At 41.3% G+C, this 17,707-nt stretch overlaps 1 protein-coding gene and 2 long non-coding RNA genes across 5 annotated transcripts in view; 2 read left to right on the top strand and 1 right to left on the bottom strand.

Moving 5' to 3' along the window:
* Positions 1-17,707, top strand: part of dbndd1 (dysbindin domain containing 1) — a 32,795-nt gene that overhangs the window by 13,783 nt on the left and 1,305 nt on the right. For 2 of the 3 annotated variants that reach the window (XM_015952919.3, XM_070554967.1), the window contains one exon: positions 8,366-8,503. In XM_015952919.3, the coding sequence (XP_015808405.1) occupies positions 8,366-8,503 (138 nt within the window). Of the gene's footprint in view, positions 1-3,121; positions 3,245-3,314; positions 3,533-3,955; positions 4,049-4,158; positions 4,205-8,365; positions 8,504-17,707 lie in introns of those variants that run through there. The other variant, XR_011521633.1, reaches the window with a different exon arrangement.
* LOC139071813 (uncharacterized) lies at positions 268-2,747 on the top strand. Its single transcript, XR_011521635.1, has 2 exons — positions 268-778; positions 2,441-2,747. It is a non-coding gene; the product is annotated as an uncharacterized lncRNA (long non-coding RNA).
* Positions 5,188-6,626, bottom strand: LOC139071812 (uncharacterized). The gene is made up of 3 exons (XR_011521634.1): positions 6,228-6,626; positions 5,466-5,527; positions 5,188-5,377 (listed from the first exon to the last, which is right to left on the bottom strand). It is a non-coding gene; the product is annotated as an uncharacterized lncRNA (long non-coding RNA).

Here is a 17,707-nt window from a genome sequence, read left to right on the forward strand (position 1 = left end):
CTGGAAATATCTGCCAAAGTGTTGTTGAAAATGAGTTAAACGATGCTCAGCTGTTGAAAAATATTGGTGGCTTCATAACATATAACCATAAAAATTGGGTCTAAAATACATCGGAGCTGGTTTAAGTCTCTAGGTAATGCCATGTTTCATTCTACAGGAGCCCGTGAGGACAAAACACGTTTACTTATTTGTAACAAGCGTTTACAAAACTCTCGCCATTCATAAACATTGTTTTACCACTTCACTCGTTGCCAGCAAGCCCCCACAATGCCGCTCAGAAAATGGTCCCATCCCGGAAGTAAGAAAAATTGCAGTTCCACCCTCATCCGCTGGGGGCTGGTGCCAGAAGCGAGCAAATCCTCATTGACTCCCATGTTAAAAATGCCGATTTCACAGCAGAAATAAACATGTTTACAGCCTGGTGCCAAAACATGTTTTTTGTCTAAATTATCTAGTTTATACTCATGACAACTCTGAGGGGGGTGAATTTTTTTCTCACTCTTCTGTTTAAGTGTATTGAAAGCCTAAAATTCTGTATAATTAATGAGCATCCGACACACGTGACCGCCGCCTCAGACCCACGTGACCACAGAGCTAGCTCCGTGGAAAGGCCTCAGTACAGCCTCGGTCTGGCTTGGAAACTGCTCCGGCATTTTGAGTCTCTGTGTTTGTGTATTCTTCTTTGGATATTATTGGTGCAATTGTTGGACAAAATGACTTGCAGTGGTATTAATTGCACTAATAGAGCGTCCAAGGAGTCTCCACTTCATTTTTTTCGGTAAGTTAAAATCTATATTCGTATTTTATGTCACTGCTACCTTTAAACTAGCTGAGTTTACCGAAGTAGCTAGCTAACTATCAGTTTAACATGTAGCATGTACTGTTTAACCATGAAATTTAAATGTAAAATACGGTAAAATAATTAATAGGGCATATTTAGATGGGTAATAGGGTAAAACCCAGTGCATTTAAGATAAAAATGGGTTGAAATATGACGGAGCGCTAAGAGGGAGACTTCTGTGTCCATTCTTCCATCCGGTAATCCCCAGCGGTCAGGCCGGGCAGCCTGGACGATCCGGCGCCTATTTGCTGCGCCTAGCTGCTGCGCGGTCTGACCGCTCGTGGAGTTTTTCATGTCTGACTTTAACCGCATCTAATACTGTATTACGGCGTGAGCGCAACAGCGACAACTTAATATCGATGTGTAAGCAGCCTGAGTGGTAGGGTGTTTTCATCTGAACCCTCCAGCAGGCTATGCTGCACTATTGACGTGTTAGCGCGCGGCGCTAACAACTTAGCAACGTGACATGTCTCTGAGAAAGCGTAAAACACGGACGCTTCTTCTGAAGCGGAAAATAACACCTCTTCTTAAGCAGAGCAGGATGTCGCCTCGGCTCGTTCACGGCCGAGCCGGACTGAGCTCGATAACATTGACCAAGCACAGCCACTGGGCCGTTGTAGCTGCCACCAGGCCTGCTGAAGGAACTCCAGCGGGTTTCATCAGACTCGTAAAGTTTCTTGTTTTTGCTGGGGATTTCTGTATTTTACCGCTCCCTCCTGCAGTCTTCCCCTATTAAAATTTAAAATGTGTAACTTTATGTATTGTGATGAATGACTAATATTCATGTTAAACTGAAACGTTAGGCATTTAGGGGGAAAAAACAAAATAATAAACATTATACAGATGTCAAATAAATCAAACTGTAATTAAACTATATATTTTCAAAGTCATATAGACAGCATGATGGTTTGTGTGATCCGCGCGGTTTCACTTACACCCCTTTAATGATCAGGCTGTTTTTTATTATTTTTATCAGCTGATAGCAGTTAAAATTATGGTAAAAAATAATTTTATCTGTTTTTGATAACTTAATGCCCAGGAAGAGCATCTTCCTGGGCATTAAATATAACCCAAATGTTTTATTATGAGCAGATCTGATGAAGGTTTAGACAAGCAGTCTGCAAAGTAAAACTTGTTTAGAGTCCAAACTCTTACTAAAGCTTTTGAAAAGAAAAAATGGTTGAATTTTGAGAAATATCCACAACAGGGGAGCGAGACCTCTGAAAAATGTATATTTTCTCTGAATTCATAGAATAATGTGAAGATTCTGGGAAAAGTTGGGATTCTGAGATTAAAACGTAAATCTTTCTAATCATAATTCTGGCAGTTTTTGTGTCCTTCTGCTGTGGAAAGTCGTGCAACATGAAGATACTGAGAAGATGCTTACAACCTGTATTTTTATTCCATCCATAAATAAAATCATGAGCTATTTTTTTAATCCAAATTTGATCCAAAGGGCCATCGTTGGTTCCAGACCCGTTCTAGAACATTCCTCTAATCTTAAAGTCATCATCAGTTTCTTCCTTTTAACAAATATTTATTTGTTCAAATATTTAATATTTATAACTGGAATATTTGTTCCTCCCTCTCCCACTGCAGTTAGTCCTGTCCTGCAACCCTGTTTTTGCAGCTTAGTGAAGCCAACCATCACTAACCTGGGGGTGGTTTTGGACCCAGAGATGCGGATGGACTCCCACATTAGCCAGGTGGTTAGATCCTGCTTTTCCCGGCTTCGCCAGCTACCAAAGATGAAGTCCATCCTGAAAGACGTGTCATATTTTCTCCCCAAGCTGGACCTGACCGTCATGTATCGGTCCAAAATAGTGTGATGATATTGTGTTTTTGTACATAACAGACTTTTTAACAGACAAATTTGTCGCATTCTCCTACACCTCTTCACGGGCTCGCCACAGTAAATATTCTATTTGGCAAGAGATAAACTTTATTGTATTTATCCTAGTGAATCTATAATTAAACGGGTAAACTAGTAGTAGCACATCCAACATCAAAGAAAGTAAAATGTTATTATCAGGAGAGGGAGAATGTTTAAGTGGTTAGCAGCAGTGTGCTAGCCGATGGCCCCCTCCATGAGGCCACCACAGCTCAGCAAAACGTCATTGTAGCTTCTTCTGGGGAGAAAAACACTTAGAGAAAAAATAAAGTTAACAGCTGAAATAGCAGGAAATAATACAGTTAAAGAGCAGATTGTAGAAGAAAGAAACCCCTGGGTTAAACTGGTCTGTCTACTGCATAATGCTGAACTCTAACATGTGTCCTCAGGGAAGGACCTGATTGGTGTCCAGAACCTGCTGAAGAAGCACCAGGCTCTGCAGGCTGAGATCACAGGTCATGAACCTCGCATCAAGGCTGTCACCCAGAAAGGAGAGACCATGGTGGAAGAAGGTAGAGCAGGTCTGGTCCTGACATGTTTCTGAGGTGTCTGCAGGTTCTGGCTCACTTTTTTTGGGTCCAGGTCACTTCGCTGGTGAGGAAGTGAAGACTAAACTGTGGGAGCTTCATGGACGTTGGGACACGCTGAAGGCCAAGGCGTCCCAGAGGAGGCAGGACCTGGAGGACTCTCTGCAGGCCAAGCAGTACTTTGCGGATGCTAATGAGGCCGAGTCCTGGATGAGGGAGAAGGAGCCCATCGTTGGAAGTCCAGACTAAGGGAAAGACGAGGACTTGGCCGAGGTATGGAAGTCCCTTCCTGAGAAACTCCAATCGCTTTTCTTTGCTCTCTTTCCAGTCCTTCATAATTAGTGTTTCTGTATTTGGCATTTCCTTCGGTTGTCTACCAGACATCGTTGCTCGTTTGAGCGTCTCATGGGTTAGGAGTAGAAGTGCTGGCCTCGCACAGGAAGTGATGACAAACGTGTTCCCGTCGCTCTTATTTCAAACGGTTTACAAGCTGTGATGTGTGTTCCCGCTGCAGAGCAGCCATGACACGTGGCAGCCGGCAGAAGGCTCACGCTTTTCCACTAAACACCCGCAGAGCTACGTCTGCGGTGAACTGAGCAGGGTTTGTTTTACGGTGGCGGATCCGATTGGACCATCGCTGCGAGAAAGCTCCACTTGTGTCAGACGAGCTGAAGGTTCTGATGTTCTGCTCCACAGGCTCTCCTGAAGAAGCACGAGGCCCTGATGTCGGACCTGTCGGCTTACGGCAGCAGCATCCAGGCCCTGAAGGAGCAGGCCCAGTCCTGCAGGGTGAGTTCAGAATCCTCGGCCCGTCAGAACATTCTTATCCACCACGTTCTAACACCAGACCTGTTAACCCGACAGCAACAAGATAATCAGCAGGTGCTTTTGTCCTGCAGGACCTGAAGGCCAATGAGTCCCGCCTGAGGGACATCAACAAGGTGGCATCTGAACTGGAGTCAGAAGGTCTGATGGCTGAGGAGGCTCCTATGGTTCAGGCTCAGGTGAGCGTCACCTGTCTGCAGCAGCTGGTCCCTCTCACTTCCTGGTTTAACTCTGCTCGTCTCTGTTTGTAGCAACAAGAACATCTGGGTTCTGCTCCTGGAAAGGTGCGTGTTGTCCTCCGCCTCCACCAGAACCAGACGGGGTGTTTATGTTACCACTCATTTGTTTGTTTACAGGATGAAGCCGACTCTAACACGGCGTCACCCTGGAAGGTGAGTTCATTCAGCTGATCAGAGGTCACCTCTGATGGCAGCAGTCACGGCCGACCGTGCTGACATCACACAGGAATTCAGGTGACCCGGCAGGCACCAGGTTTTGGTGAAAGTGGGGACATGTCAGCTGGTTGCCATGGCTAGTTATCTTTATGCATCTGTATGACTGCTGACTGGTGTGTGTTTCCTGTGACCTTTGACCTCAGACCGTACGGTTGGGCGTTCAGACGACGGCTAACTTTAATTCCATCAAGGTAAGAGGAAGCTCTTCCCTTCCTGTCTGAGCGATCCGTCTCCAGGTTTCTTCGTCCGGCGTCCAGCCGGCGTCCACCTTCATCTCACCTTCATCTCATCTCACTTCATTTATAGTGCAATACTTTCACATTATCATTTTCCCACACTTCTGTATACCTGTATTTTGTTGTTTTTCAATAAAGAATGACAAATTATTTAAGTTTGGTTTTTGTTGCACACAAATATATATCTGTAAAAAATATCTACAAAGCTAATGTTTACATAACAAGTATGATTGGGTTTTGCAATACGGCACTCAAGTTTATTTTAGTAAGATTTTCAAACCAAGTAAAGTTAGTAAAGAACACATTTCTATTGTCTGCTAAGAAACTGTTGGGATTTAAAATGGGCCTGTTGTACAAATAACTTGTAAATGATTATTCCTCACTTTTGTCTTAACCAAAGAAATTCCAGTAATTGAGCAAAAACATTTATTTTTAACACTACATTTTATAAAACAGGGCGCAAAGTGTCGGCACATGTAGGTATTTATGTCGATGGTCCGCCCCAACCAAACCAAGAGACACAGACGTCAGGGAGGCCAAGGTTGTCTCTGCAGCTCTCTGGGCACCACGCCTCACTCAGCTGTCTCCAATGATCCAAATGGCTATGGAGGAAAAAATAACAGGTTTGGCCTAGCTGTTTAAAGTACAAAACCATTCATGAAGTGGTCAAGACAAGTACTTGGAACTTACACGCTGCGTTGTGTAGCTGACGTTGGAGACACACAGGCTGCCATGGTGACCTTTTAATAGATCTAAGAAAAAAATGTAATAAAAGAATGAAACTTAAAAACTCCCAGACCTCATGTCATATTTACTCATCAGCTATGGCTGATTTGTTTGGATCACAGTGAGTTACACTAATTCTAATATATTTTTATTTCTATTATACATACATACTTTTTAACTGTTATTTTCACATGACTGTTATCAGGCTCTCTTGTTCTGGTTCTGATGATAACTCTGTGTCTTCCAGTAAGTTATCTTGTGCTTACTTCATCTGTATAATGTCTCTTTACTTTTGGTAAATTGTACTGAGTCCAGAATAAAGGCTAGTTGGCTGTACAAGATACAAACAAGTATTACGTTTTGGAAATATATGAAACACCGCCAGCATCTGTTAGAGCCTGTGGCGGGGTGCTGAGGGCCGGCTCCAGCCCAGGAATGAGCTCTACACGCCGGCCGGGAGGGTTTGAAACACCGCCATCCTCTCCTCTGCTGGCTGTAAATTCTGTTATGGTTACCGGTGCTTGTGTTGCAATGTGAAACGCTTGGTCTCAGATTTTGTAAGAAAGATAATAAAATGTCCCCCCAAAATACGACTTAAATATATTTTCTCTTCTTCATGATACATTTAATGGCTGGTGCGACTCAGGAGTGATAGCGCCAAAAAAAACTACTGAAAACTTGCTCAAAGCAAAATGTTTTCATTACGGAAATAAATTATAAACTTACCGATTTAAAACTTTTTTAATACAGGTACTTCTCACGAACAGGCGCAGAAAACCTCCACCTAAACTCCGTGTAAGGTTCAGGTCGATGGGTGTTCCAGTTAGCTCCGGTTGGGTTGAAGCTAGGTGGCTACATCCGTTAGCTCGGCTCCCACCTCCGCTTTAGCTTTGGGTTAGCCAGGGTTAGCTTCAGGTTAGCTCGTAGCTAGTTCGCCTGGGTGTCGTCACTCGAGCCCAGCCTTACAGCCACACCCTCAGCGCCTCCTCTCTTCCCTTTTATGGAATTGTCTGGGCTGGACGGAACCTGTGACACGGTCAAAATGGCGGTGGTGGACACCTCCCATTATGGACAGATAACGTGAAATTGAAGCCTATGGAATCGAATTGTCCAGTATATGTACAGTCTATGGTTGCCAGTGAGGAAAGGAGTCTGATGTGCTCCATTGGACTTTTGACCCTAATGGCCATCCGTTGGTAAACTCTTACTTGAACACAAAAATACAGCTTGCTTGCAATGATTTAGGTATCTACTGCCCCCTATTGCCAGAGAAAATACACCCTTTACACTTTTAAGATTTTGATTTAATTTTACTTCAGGATTTTTTGCACGGAAAAAGAAAATCACCAATTGCTTCATGTTCTGAATATGCTGCTTGACTTAAAAGGTCCTCGTAGATGGTGTCTTCAATTCACTTTTTCTCCATGGGGGACGCATTGTTCCAGTTGCTTGACTGGAAACATACTGATCAATAATTCAAAAAGTGGGGGTGGAAAATTCAAAAAAGAGGGGAATGTGGTTAAAAGGAATCTCTGCAGATCAGGAATCATATTAGTAATAATAGTTGAAAACATGCCGCTTATTTATATTTTAGGCCTCATTTGGCATTATATGACCTGGCTTTCAAGCAATTCATTTTCACGTTGTATTTCCTCTTTATTTTGTTTTTTATTAAGCTAAAACCTCAGCTCCCCCTTCTTATCATCTTTGCCTCTCCTGCCTTTTTTCATCTCCTCCCCCAGATTTTCCTTCATGTTTCATTCCCTCTAGTTTGCTCTCACCTCCAAAAGAACTGGCTCAGACTGACTGTTTACTGTTAAAAAGCACCTCTCTGTGAAAGACCCGTTCTTGACAAGATACCAGAAGTCATCTGAAATGAAGCTTTAATAAAATGTCCTACTGAACATGATTTTACTACATTCGTTTGTTGCTGCTTTCTGGTTTTTTTCACAAATGTCCCATGCTGAATGTTCTTATTATATCCGACACGCAGCACATTGAGTCTCCATCGTCTCGGCATGATGAATAGTCTCCTATAAATCAATACTGGGACTTTAGTGGAGGGCGCAGAGAGTAAAGAGCAGCAGACAAAAGAGCAGTGGTAGACTCTTCAGAATAATACAGAAGGAACTGTTTTAACAGTTTTCAACAGGTTTTCTCACAAATTCTGCTTTTAATGACACCTCCAGATGCTTCTATCACTGAAACGGTGGATTGGTCCAGCTCTATTATGCAGAATGAGTTTACCCTTTGATGCTGCAGATGAATTCAAACGCATGCATGAGTTCTTGATTGAATTTACCTTAAACTCAATGCATGAAAATTTAATTTGTCAGGCACCTTGAGTGCTGAGTCATGCACATTCATACGTGACCCAAGTTTGCATGATGAAGCGTGACCTTGTGTGTAAACGAACAGGTGCAATATACACAGGAGAAAAATTTGATCACAGCGTGTAAAAAAAGTGACTTTTTCATCTCCACAACACCATCGTCTCTATTCTCCGGTTTCTGAGTGTGCAATATTGCACCATGTCTGGGTGAGACAGGCGTCAGACTGAAGCAGACTCAGCTGCAAGTGCACAGATGGATGGATTGAGAGGTCTACAGAATAAATGTGAAATGTTTAGGGCAATGCACAAAAATGTAACAAAGGAGTGTGATTAGATTGATTCCACTATAAAGCTGCAACGGCATATTTATACAGTGACTGAAGAGCAAATTTCATTAGCTGTTAATTATCTAAGCAGCTTGTTTTTATAGAGATGGTTCACTTCAGCGCTATCAGCATTAATTAGTCCACCTCTAATCTCTCAGGTTTTTATCCACGTTTAAAGCTCGCTCTTTTCTTTGTGTGTCTGACAGAGCCGCTGAGTAGTGTGTCGTCTTTAGAGGTGCACTTTGACCTCTTAGACCTGACTGAGCTGACTGACATGTCTGACCAGGAGCTGGCTGAAGTCTTTCCAGACTCTGATGAGGAAAATCACAATCAGTCCCCAGCAGGTAAGACCCAGAGTCTGTAGAAAGAGACTGGAAAGCCCTGATCAGATGAAATATCTTTACTGCAATAAGCAACAAAAATTATATTTGAACATAAAAATTGCATATAGATATAGAGATTGGCCTCTCATATTTCATCAGCTGTGCACAGTTTTTAATTTGTGCAACAACAAATAGTTGAAAAAGCATTTGTTATTGGTGGGATCATTGCTACTGTTGTTTTCCCCGCAGCTTCCACACTTTTTATGACTGCTGAAGGGAGCATTTTCCAAATTAATGTGGGGAAAACAGACAGAAACAGCATATTTGTGCAAATCTTAATGAGATAATGTTTGGAAAAGAGAGAGAGAGAGAGAGAGAGAGAGAGAGAGAGAGAGTGTGTGAGAATGTGTGTGTGTGTGTTCGTGAGTGTGCTTGCGTGCGTGCATGCGTGCGTGTGTGCGTGTGTGTTTTTATATCATTATGTCTCAGCAGGGTTCCAGAGAGTAAAAACCAGCTGAGCTGTAATGATCAGAAAGGTCACATGACTCACAGACAAGCTGACAGACATGTTTTAATGTGGTACATTTATGAACATTTGGCCAAACAAATTATGTTTCAGATTTTCACTGAGTTGGTTTGAGATAATAAAGTTTGGTGCCAACTCAAGACTCAAAGTCCAGCTGACATCTGGCCTTCAGCCTTTAACCAAATAAACCACTAGAGCATATTTCATCATACAGAAATATGAACTAAACGTATAAGTAAACAATAGAAAGTATGTAACAGTTCTGAGGACTGAGCTGAGCGGGTTATGACTGGAGTTTAGTTGTGGCGTGGTGTGTGACCCAAACGTGGAGTGACTGGCGCTGAGTTGGACAAACACGCAATGTAGGAACCAAGGCACACGACTCAAAGAGGAGCGAGTGCGTACCGCGGCTCCAAAGTAAAGAAACAGTACTTACAGGTAGTTTGCGGCTTGGCTGGGTAGACTGGCCGGTCTCGACAGGAGACTGGCTAGTCAGATATACTCCGAGCAAAATTCGGGGAAAACCTGGAACGATGACTGAGAGTCAGGTACTTCCGTATATAGGCTGGATTAGGTGACGGGAGCAGGAAGTGCGGTGTGATGCATGCTGGGCAGTGGAGTTCTGGAGAAGATCAGGTGTGAAATGGTGCTGGTGGAGTTGGGGTCGGGACAGTATGAGGCTGTGTGAACAAAATGTTTAACATACATCATAATATTATTATATAGTAAAAATTTTCATAATTACTACCTTGCGTTAGTCAAAATTATGCAAAAAGTTAAATCCTTCATTGCTTTCTTCCAGGTGTGGACGTTAAAGGGCTACATGGTTTTCTGTGCATGGGCAGAGAAACTGCTGGTGTTTGCTATGCTCTTGTCCTTGATGGTAGCTTTTACCTACGATTCACATGTACCTACACACGCATCCTTCTGGTTCCTGTGATGTTCAGAAAACAGCTTACTGCTCAATCGGTTTTGGCGAGATAATAAAAATAACATTTTTTGCCAAGCAGGTGAAAATTAAGACATGATATAGTTGTGATCAACAGGAAACATAACAATGTTATTGAAATTTTAACCCCAGACTGTTTGCCTCATAAAGTTTGATGTGTTTTATTCAGGATGAACACAAAGTTGAACTAAACACAAAATTCTCAAGACTCAGTTTTAAAATCTAAAGTACTTCTCTCATACCCATCTCCCTTGTAGCAGAATTCTTCTCTTCCATTTTCTGTTTTTGGTTTATTGATGGTGGTTCATAAATGCAGCACAGCTTGTTAAATCTGAGTTATGGCTCTTGAATGCTTTATGCTGCTGCCTGCAGCTCCACCGCAACATTTTAATGACAGATAATGAAGCACCAAGTGCTTTTTGACTCTAAAAAGGTCAAATAAGACACTGTTTATGTTGGCAAAAAGTCACTACATTAAATTACTGAAGCTAATGATGTCAATAGATTCACTTGAAAGTGCAGGTTTTAACACATCTTCCTTATTTATATCTCATTTACACCCAAACGTTACATTGCAGCAGAGGTGTGTTCCACTGTGAATGTAAGCAGCTTCACTTAAAATGGAAAAACCTCCGTTGCAGGTTAGAAAAGGAGGAAAATAAGATTAAATTCAGAAAACATAAACATGTTCAATCTGTAGTGGATCTCCACTTTTCATTTCATTACTATTCATTTCAATTTTAGGAGTAAATGATGTGTTTTTGTAGCTTTACAATAGCATATATTGAATTTTGGTATCATTGATGTGTGTTAAACTGTCAGATAGTAATTAGTTAAACAGTCAACATCTCTATATGAATTTGTCATTTTGCAGCTTTTAAAGGAACACTGAGGAGTTTTCTGAACCTCCACCCTACTGGTTGAAAGTAGAATTACAACTGTTGTAAACAACCCTGCAGTAGCTAACACTAACAACAAGCTAACACTAACATGACAGGGCTGCCATCTCTTACACATTGAGCGTGAGAAAGACGCATTTGACCGTCTTCACACACTCTCACACCACACCTCCAAAAGCTCATGCTGTAGAATCACCTCCAACACTAACAGGGCTGCAAACTTTTGATACTTTCCAATGTGTGAGAGCAGGGGGTGGGGTACACGTGGATCGTTACTCCCCATTCGCCAACCGTGAGAGTGGGGGTGGTGGTGGTATTGATTGTTCAGCGTGAGATACTGGAGGTGTAGCGTGAGAGTGTGTGAAGAGGGTCAGATGCGCATGTCTCATGCTTAATGTGCGAGAGTTTGCAGCCCTGCTGTAAGCTTACGGAGGCAAGACGGTCTGTGCCCCCCACCCCCGCTCTCATGGTAAGTTTACGGAGGTGAAACACTCTCCACCTAGCCTAGTGAACTACCAAATTCTTGCTTTGCAAAGTTTGGTCTAGGAACGCTCCACTGGAACCTCTGCAGCCCCTAACAGCATTCTGGCTAGCCAATCACAACTCTCTAGAGGGGTTTCAAACACATAAAGAGCTGTGATTGGTCCATAATGGTGGGCCAATCATAGTGCTCTATCTGCTTAGTGAACAAATCACAGAGCTTTATCCGCTTTGTGGGCCAATCAGGGCACTCTATATGCCTGGTGGGTGGGATGATGCAACAGAGTGAAACAAGAATATGTCACATTCTTTGTCCAGTGGAATGTGGAGATCATTTGAAAGACAACGGTAGAACCCGCCCCACAACCGAGAGCCGTCAATGGAGCGTTGCCAGACTAAGTAATACATTTATTTAGTCTGGCTTGCCAGGCTACTCTCCACCCTCATGCATTAAAAAGCTCAACCATTGCCAGCCCTGCATGAGCCACCTAAGACTAAAATAAACCACGAAGTAAAAAAATTGACACTGCTGGAAAAAAATATTATTACAAATCCTACAAGAAAATGTCTTCTTTTTCTTCCTGTGGTTTTTATTGAGTATGTGTGATCTGAAAATGCTAACTGCTAGCTCTCTCAAACTAGTGCAGGCCACGCCAATGTTCGATCTAGCTTTAGCGATTCACTTCTACTACTCTTACTTTTACTTCTGCCCTCCGCCATAATGCCAACAGAAAAAGAAAACTTCTTGATTATCTTCGTCTTTTACTTTTTAAAAATATTGGCAAACTGAAAATGCTAACCTCTAGCATTAGAGCTAACAGCCATAAAGCAGGTAAAGAGCAGAGGTGTGGACTCGAGTCACATGACTTGGCCTCTAGTCAGACTTGAGTCATTATTTTAATGACTTGTGACTTGACTTGAGAAAATCTATAAAGACTTACAACTTGACTCGGACTTGAACGCCAACGACTTGCGACTTGAATTGACTTGCTTCTGTTGACTTGATGATAACTTGAGCATATTTGATATTTTAGCACAAAAGTGGCACGACATGGACAAAAATCATAAATCATTCTTTGTTCTGGGTTTGATCTTGTTCTGCTAACTGCAGCAGCACTTTGTTTATAATCAATTTCTGCTTGTTTGAGCAAATAAATTAAGTTTTCAGAAGCTTTATTTCTGGAAGTTATTTATTGTCATTGTCATTAAATTGAAGTTGGACAGATGACTTGATTATGACTTGAAAATTCAAAGTTAAGGACTTGGACTTGACTTGGACTTCCAGATCATTGACTTTGGACTCGACTTGGACTTAGTTGTCTTTGACTTGGACTTGACTCGAGACTTGACTGGAAAGACTTGTGACTTACTTGTGACTTGCAAACTTGATCACACCTCTGGTAAAAAGTGCCCTTACAGGACACCAACCAGCTCCACAAAAGTATGTTTTGTCCCTCCATGATTTTTGGTCAGCAGAAGACTGCAGAGTGTTGTCACATATAAAACTGGTCAAGATCCTAACCCAACGATCACTGAGATAAACGTTAAAGCTCCAGCTTAAAGTTTAATAAATGATCTATTGTTACTGTAACGGAATAGAGTGATGAAACTATCTAGAGTTGTATTTTAATATACTGTAAGTAGATCACTTTTTATAAACAGAAGAATAGGCTGTTTTTATCATCAGGGAGTTTAATTAAACACTCTGTATTGACTTTGAGACAAGGAAAGAGAGAGAGATGGGATCGTTTGAGAATCTTTAATTTCTTGATTATAAATTCTAAACAATCTACCAGGACCAACTCTGTGATGGATGAAAATGGATTTGGATGTTGTGTTGGTGCGTGTGTGTGTGTGTGGTTGGTTCAGACTCCTTAGGCTGACGTAATTGAATCTGGTAGTCTTTGTTATGACTAGATATCACGAGGCTTATAAAGTGATGACATGAGCCGCTATTTTGCCGTGTACATACCCAGTGGGGGCCTCCCAGATAGATCAGGAAATGCCAGGTCCAAGAACCTCGGAGGTACGCTGGAGCTGTCGGTGCAGCGGTCGCAACGTTTCAAAGCCCGTCTGGAGGGTCGACCCCGGTACCAAACGACGGCGTCAGCAGGTGCTCTTATTTTGAAAGGATATCGTCTGGTTGTTAAACGACGAAAATCTCCAGCTTCACAGTTCTTAGTTTAAAGAAGAAAACACATCTGGCCAGTCTGCGCTTTTCTTTAGGATGACGGTGAATAGAACTGAAGTCAAAATGGAACTGACTTAAAATGGCGTTGCCTTGTTTTATATCTCTGAATTGTTGAAAGTTTTAGTAAAGCGGATTGGATACTTTAAGTCAACAAGCCAGATTCTCCTGCGGCAGCCGAAAGCTCTGATTGGTTGGAACAATGTGTCATGCGTTTCTATGGAGATGAGGATCAGTCTGTCTGTGCAATAGTCCTGTTTTCATTAAACATAAACCATGACATATTTATTTCACAGATCATTCACTTGATTATTATTGATCAATATCTGTTTCGAGTAGCTTTAATCACAAATTAAGTACTTTGATTATTGAAAAGCGTTCTTCTTCTCCTTCGGACTCTTCTCCTGGAATGTAAACAGTCTGAGGAACACCCGACCTTGGCGTTTTCATACACGGGTGTAACTGTGCACAGGGGACAGCTGTGTGGAGCTGAAAATAATGAACTTCATAACCTTACATTACTTTAGTAGTAAGTAAGTATTTTTATATAGCACTCATCACAGAAAGAGAATCACAAAGTGCTTCACAGCGATCAACAAAACAAAACAAGTCATAAAATAATAAAATCACAAACACCTAAAAAGCTAAACAGCAAATATAAAATGAATTAAAATCAGAAAAAGCAAAGTCATGAAATGAAATATTTAAATTAATGGAGATAGCCCATATATAATTAAAGCCTTACAAAACTGGGCAGCTTGTGATTCAGTTGTATTCCGACCTTGAACAAAAATAGTCAAGCTGTACCATCTGACAGCACACATTTCTCTTTTTGTTGAAGGAATTTAACCTTTTGGCGTGACATTTGTCCTTTTTTTGTGACACCTTTCTTCTTCTTCTTCCTGTTTTAATGTCACCAGCTCCACAGACATAATTTAGCTTTTTTTTTCTTTTAAGAGAGAAAAATGTGAAGCTCAGCTGTTTTTGTGTCAGGTCACAACTTGTGTAAAGGGTAGACGAAAAACAACCGCTGCATCGTAAAGTCATGGCTGAATGAAAAAAGTAAAGGTTAAAGAAGTACCCAATGCTGCAAACAAGCATTTAAAAGTTCTACATGTTCTCTTAAAGCACAAATATTTTCTGCCATCTATTTGTTTTTTGCAGGGAAAAAAAATTCACAATATGTAGCCTAAAGCCGAACAAAATTAAAGGCTGTACAGTGAAATGAAGACTAAAGGTTTAGCGGGAGGTTTCAGCTGAATTATTTTGAAAATGTGGGTCAAGCTGCACGGAGCTTTGCTGTGAGCTCTGAGGGATGCTGGGAGATACATATCAGGGTTGAGACGACGGTTAAAGGGATGCGTGGAGCTGAAGATGGGTCGCTGAGTTCAAGCTAAATGCAGACTCTTAAATAATTGATTTTTCCCCTCTGGAAACAAAGCCTGTTCCTTCAAAAGCCTTTCAAACACAATCATAATGCAAGAATATAATCCTTTAGGCAGATTTTTACACCATTTTTACTGCATATCTCTCTTTGTTATCAACAATCTAGACTTTTTTTCCCCATTAAATGTGTTCTGACTGGGTTTGGATTTTAGCAGCAGGAAGTGAGAGAACACATTGAATTTTAACAAGCATTTCTTTTCAGAGCAGCTCAACAAAAGAATGCTGCTTCACTCTTTGTTTTATCCCTAAATGAGTTTGATGAGCCATAAAGTTTCTGCAGAGTCCTGAAAAAACCATCACAGGCACATGATTGTCTCCATGGTAACACACCCAGAACTGAGAACACAGCAAACTGTAGGCAACTGTTTTGTCTGCTCTGTTTTTTATTGTATCTTTATTATTATAATAGAAGCAGCTTTTTAGCAAACCATTGCTTCATTAAGAAATAAAAACTTTGGAATGAAAAGATGCAAAAACCAGTTTATCCATACGCACAGACAAATAAAGCATAATTTCTACACATTACATTTGATCATTTGGACCCATTGAGACATTTTCCCTTGAGAACGTCTCATCATGAAAAAAAAAGTTTTGTAAGTAGGTTAGGCAATTATATAAGCTATTGCTTCTGCCTAAACCTATTCAGTCATGATATACCAAATAGACACCATATAAAAAAACAAAGCATATGTTAGTGAGAAATGGTATTTGTATCTAATTGTATGGCATGTTAATGTACATTATCTTAAGATAACTGACTGAATAAATTGATCATTCATTCATTCATTCATTCATGACTGGCAGTGTGTGTTTGATGTTCACACAAAAAGATGGTGAGATCTCACAATGACACCCTTATCAGTGATGTGAAAATGTGTTATCTGTTGGGAGCGACACAACACCTGCTGGGCTGATGCAATCAGAAATCTACTCTACAAAGAGTTCAGCTGCTGGATTCTGTCTCGTGCCAGTCCCTTGCATTCCTCTGTGTGGGAGCACAGGTGTGTGTCTACTGAAACGCTTTATTGAAAGGAAAAGTTCAGATCCCTGCTAAAATGTTAAACAAAATTCAGGTTTTGTTTTGACTTTTCCTATTTTTGTAAAATAACTGCACACACACCACAAACTTATTTGTATTTAACAGATTGTTTTATCTATAGTGATTTGAAAGAATATATGAGAGATCAGAATTCATTAGATCCATCATCACAGTTGGTAATTTATTCATCTTGTGTCTATTTAGAGGAAATCTGCAGGACTATATAGTTTCTATAATGTTATTTTATGCAGAAACGTACTGACTAAAGCATAAAATGATTGCTAGTCAGCAGCATTGAATCTCCAGGGCTCATAAAGTTCAATGTTTGCAACAGCAGGAGACACAAAGACAACTCAGTTTGATCCAAATATCCCCACTCGTGTGTGTTTCTTTAGTGTCCCTTCATCTTTAAAACTGGTGTCAGCAGATACGAGCAGAGCAAATGCGAAACCTTAAATGTGAATCACACAGTTATTTAAACATAGATCACGCACGTTGCATATTTTAACATATCGTCATAAACACATCAGCAGGTGTTCGAGGCTCATGTTGTCCCGGAGCCCTTCCTGCTTCGGAGTTTGACATCCATCTCATTCAAACCCCGTAGAGAAACAATCAATCACCACAGATCCATGTTTTTCCTTTTCCTACACCTCTCTGTCTTTTATTCCCTCTCGTGTTTCTGATGGATATGATTTGGATTTTCCTTTTCCATAAACCAGCCTCTCTGAGTGATGTCTGCAGCAGACACCAAACATTAGGTGGGTCTGTACATAGATATGTTTATATACATATCTATGGGTCTGTATAATGAAAGGCTGAAATTTGCTTTGTCTCACTGTGAAAGGCTCAACATCGCCCCCAAGTGGACAAAAACATCAGAATTCCCATGTTTGTGTTTAGTATAACATCCGTCCATCCATTTTGAAAACTCACAGGGACGCCGGGGGCTGGTGCCTATCTCCAGCAGTCTCCAGGCAGATTGCCAGTCCATCACAGGGCAACACAGAGACTCACAGGACAAACAACCATGCACACATACACCTAGGGATGATTTAGACAGACCAATCAACCTGACAGTCATATTTTTGGACTGTGAAAGGAAGCCGGAATACCTGGAGAGAGCCCCATGCGTGCAGAACATGCAAACTCCATGCAGGAAGACCCATCTATTATCTTCTGCTTAAGGTCACGGGGGCAGCAGCCCAAGCAGAGAGGCCCAGCTTCCCTCTCCCCAGCCACCAGAGCCAGCTCCTCAAGGGGAATCCCAAGGCGTTCCCTGGCCAGCCGAGTCCCTCCAGCGTGTCCTGGGTCTTCCTTTAGGTCTCTTCCCAGTTGGATGTGCCAGAAAACCTTACCAGGGATGGCTCCAGGAGGTGTTCTAAACAGATGCCCGAGCCACCTCAACTGGCTCTTCTTTTATGAAATTATTTTATAAATCAGCAAAAATACCCATCTTTCACTTTCACCTTTTAATTTAGAATACGTGGAAATTTCCTGTACATAGTTTATTTAAACACATATGATATAAAATAAAAATATACTATAAATATGTAAAACTTCCAATAACAGGGGTTTAGCGGGTTTGCAGGATGAAATGTGATCAAATGTGAAAACGACCAGAGTCTTTTGAACTGTCTACAAAATGAAGATGGCAGATAAAATATTTAGATACTATCTTCACCATAAAATATAATT

The sequence above is a fragment of the Nothobranchius furzeri genome, chromosome 9 (assembly GCF_043380555.1).
Source record: "Nothobranchius furzeri strain GRZ-AD chromosome 9, NfurGRZ-RIMD1, whole genome shotgun sequence".
Classification (NCBI taxonomy): Eukaryota; Metazoa; Chordata; class Actinopteri; order Cyprinodontiformes; family Nothobranchiidae; genus Nothobranchius; species Nothobranchius furzeri.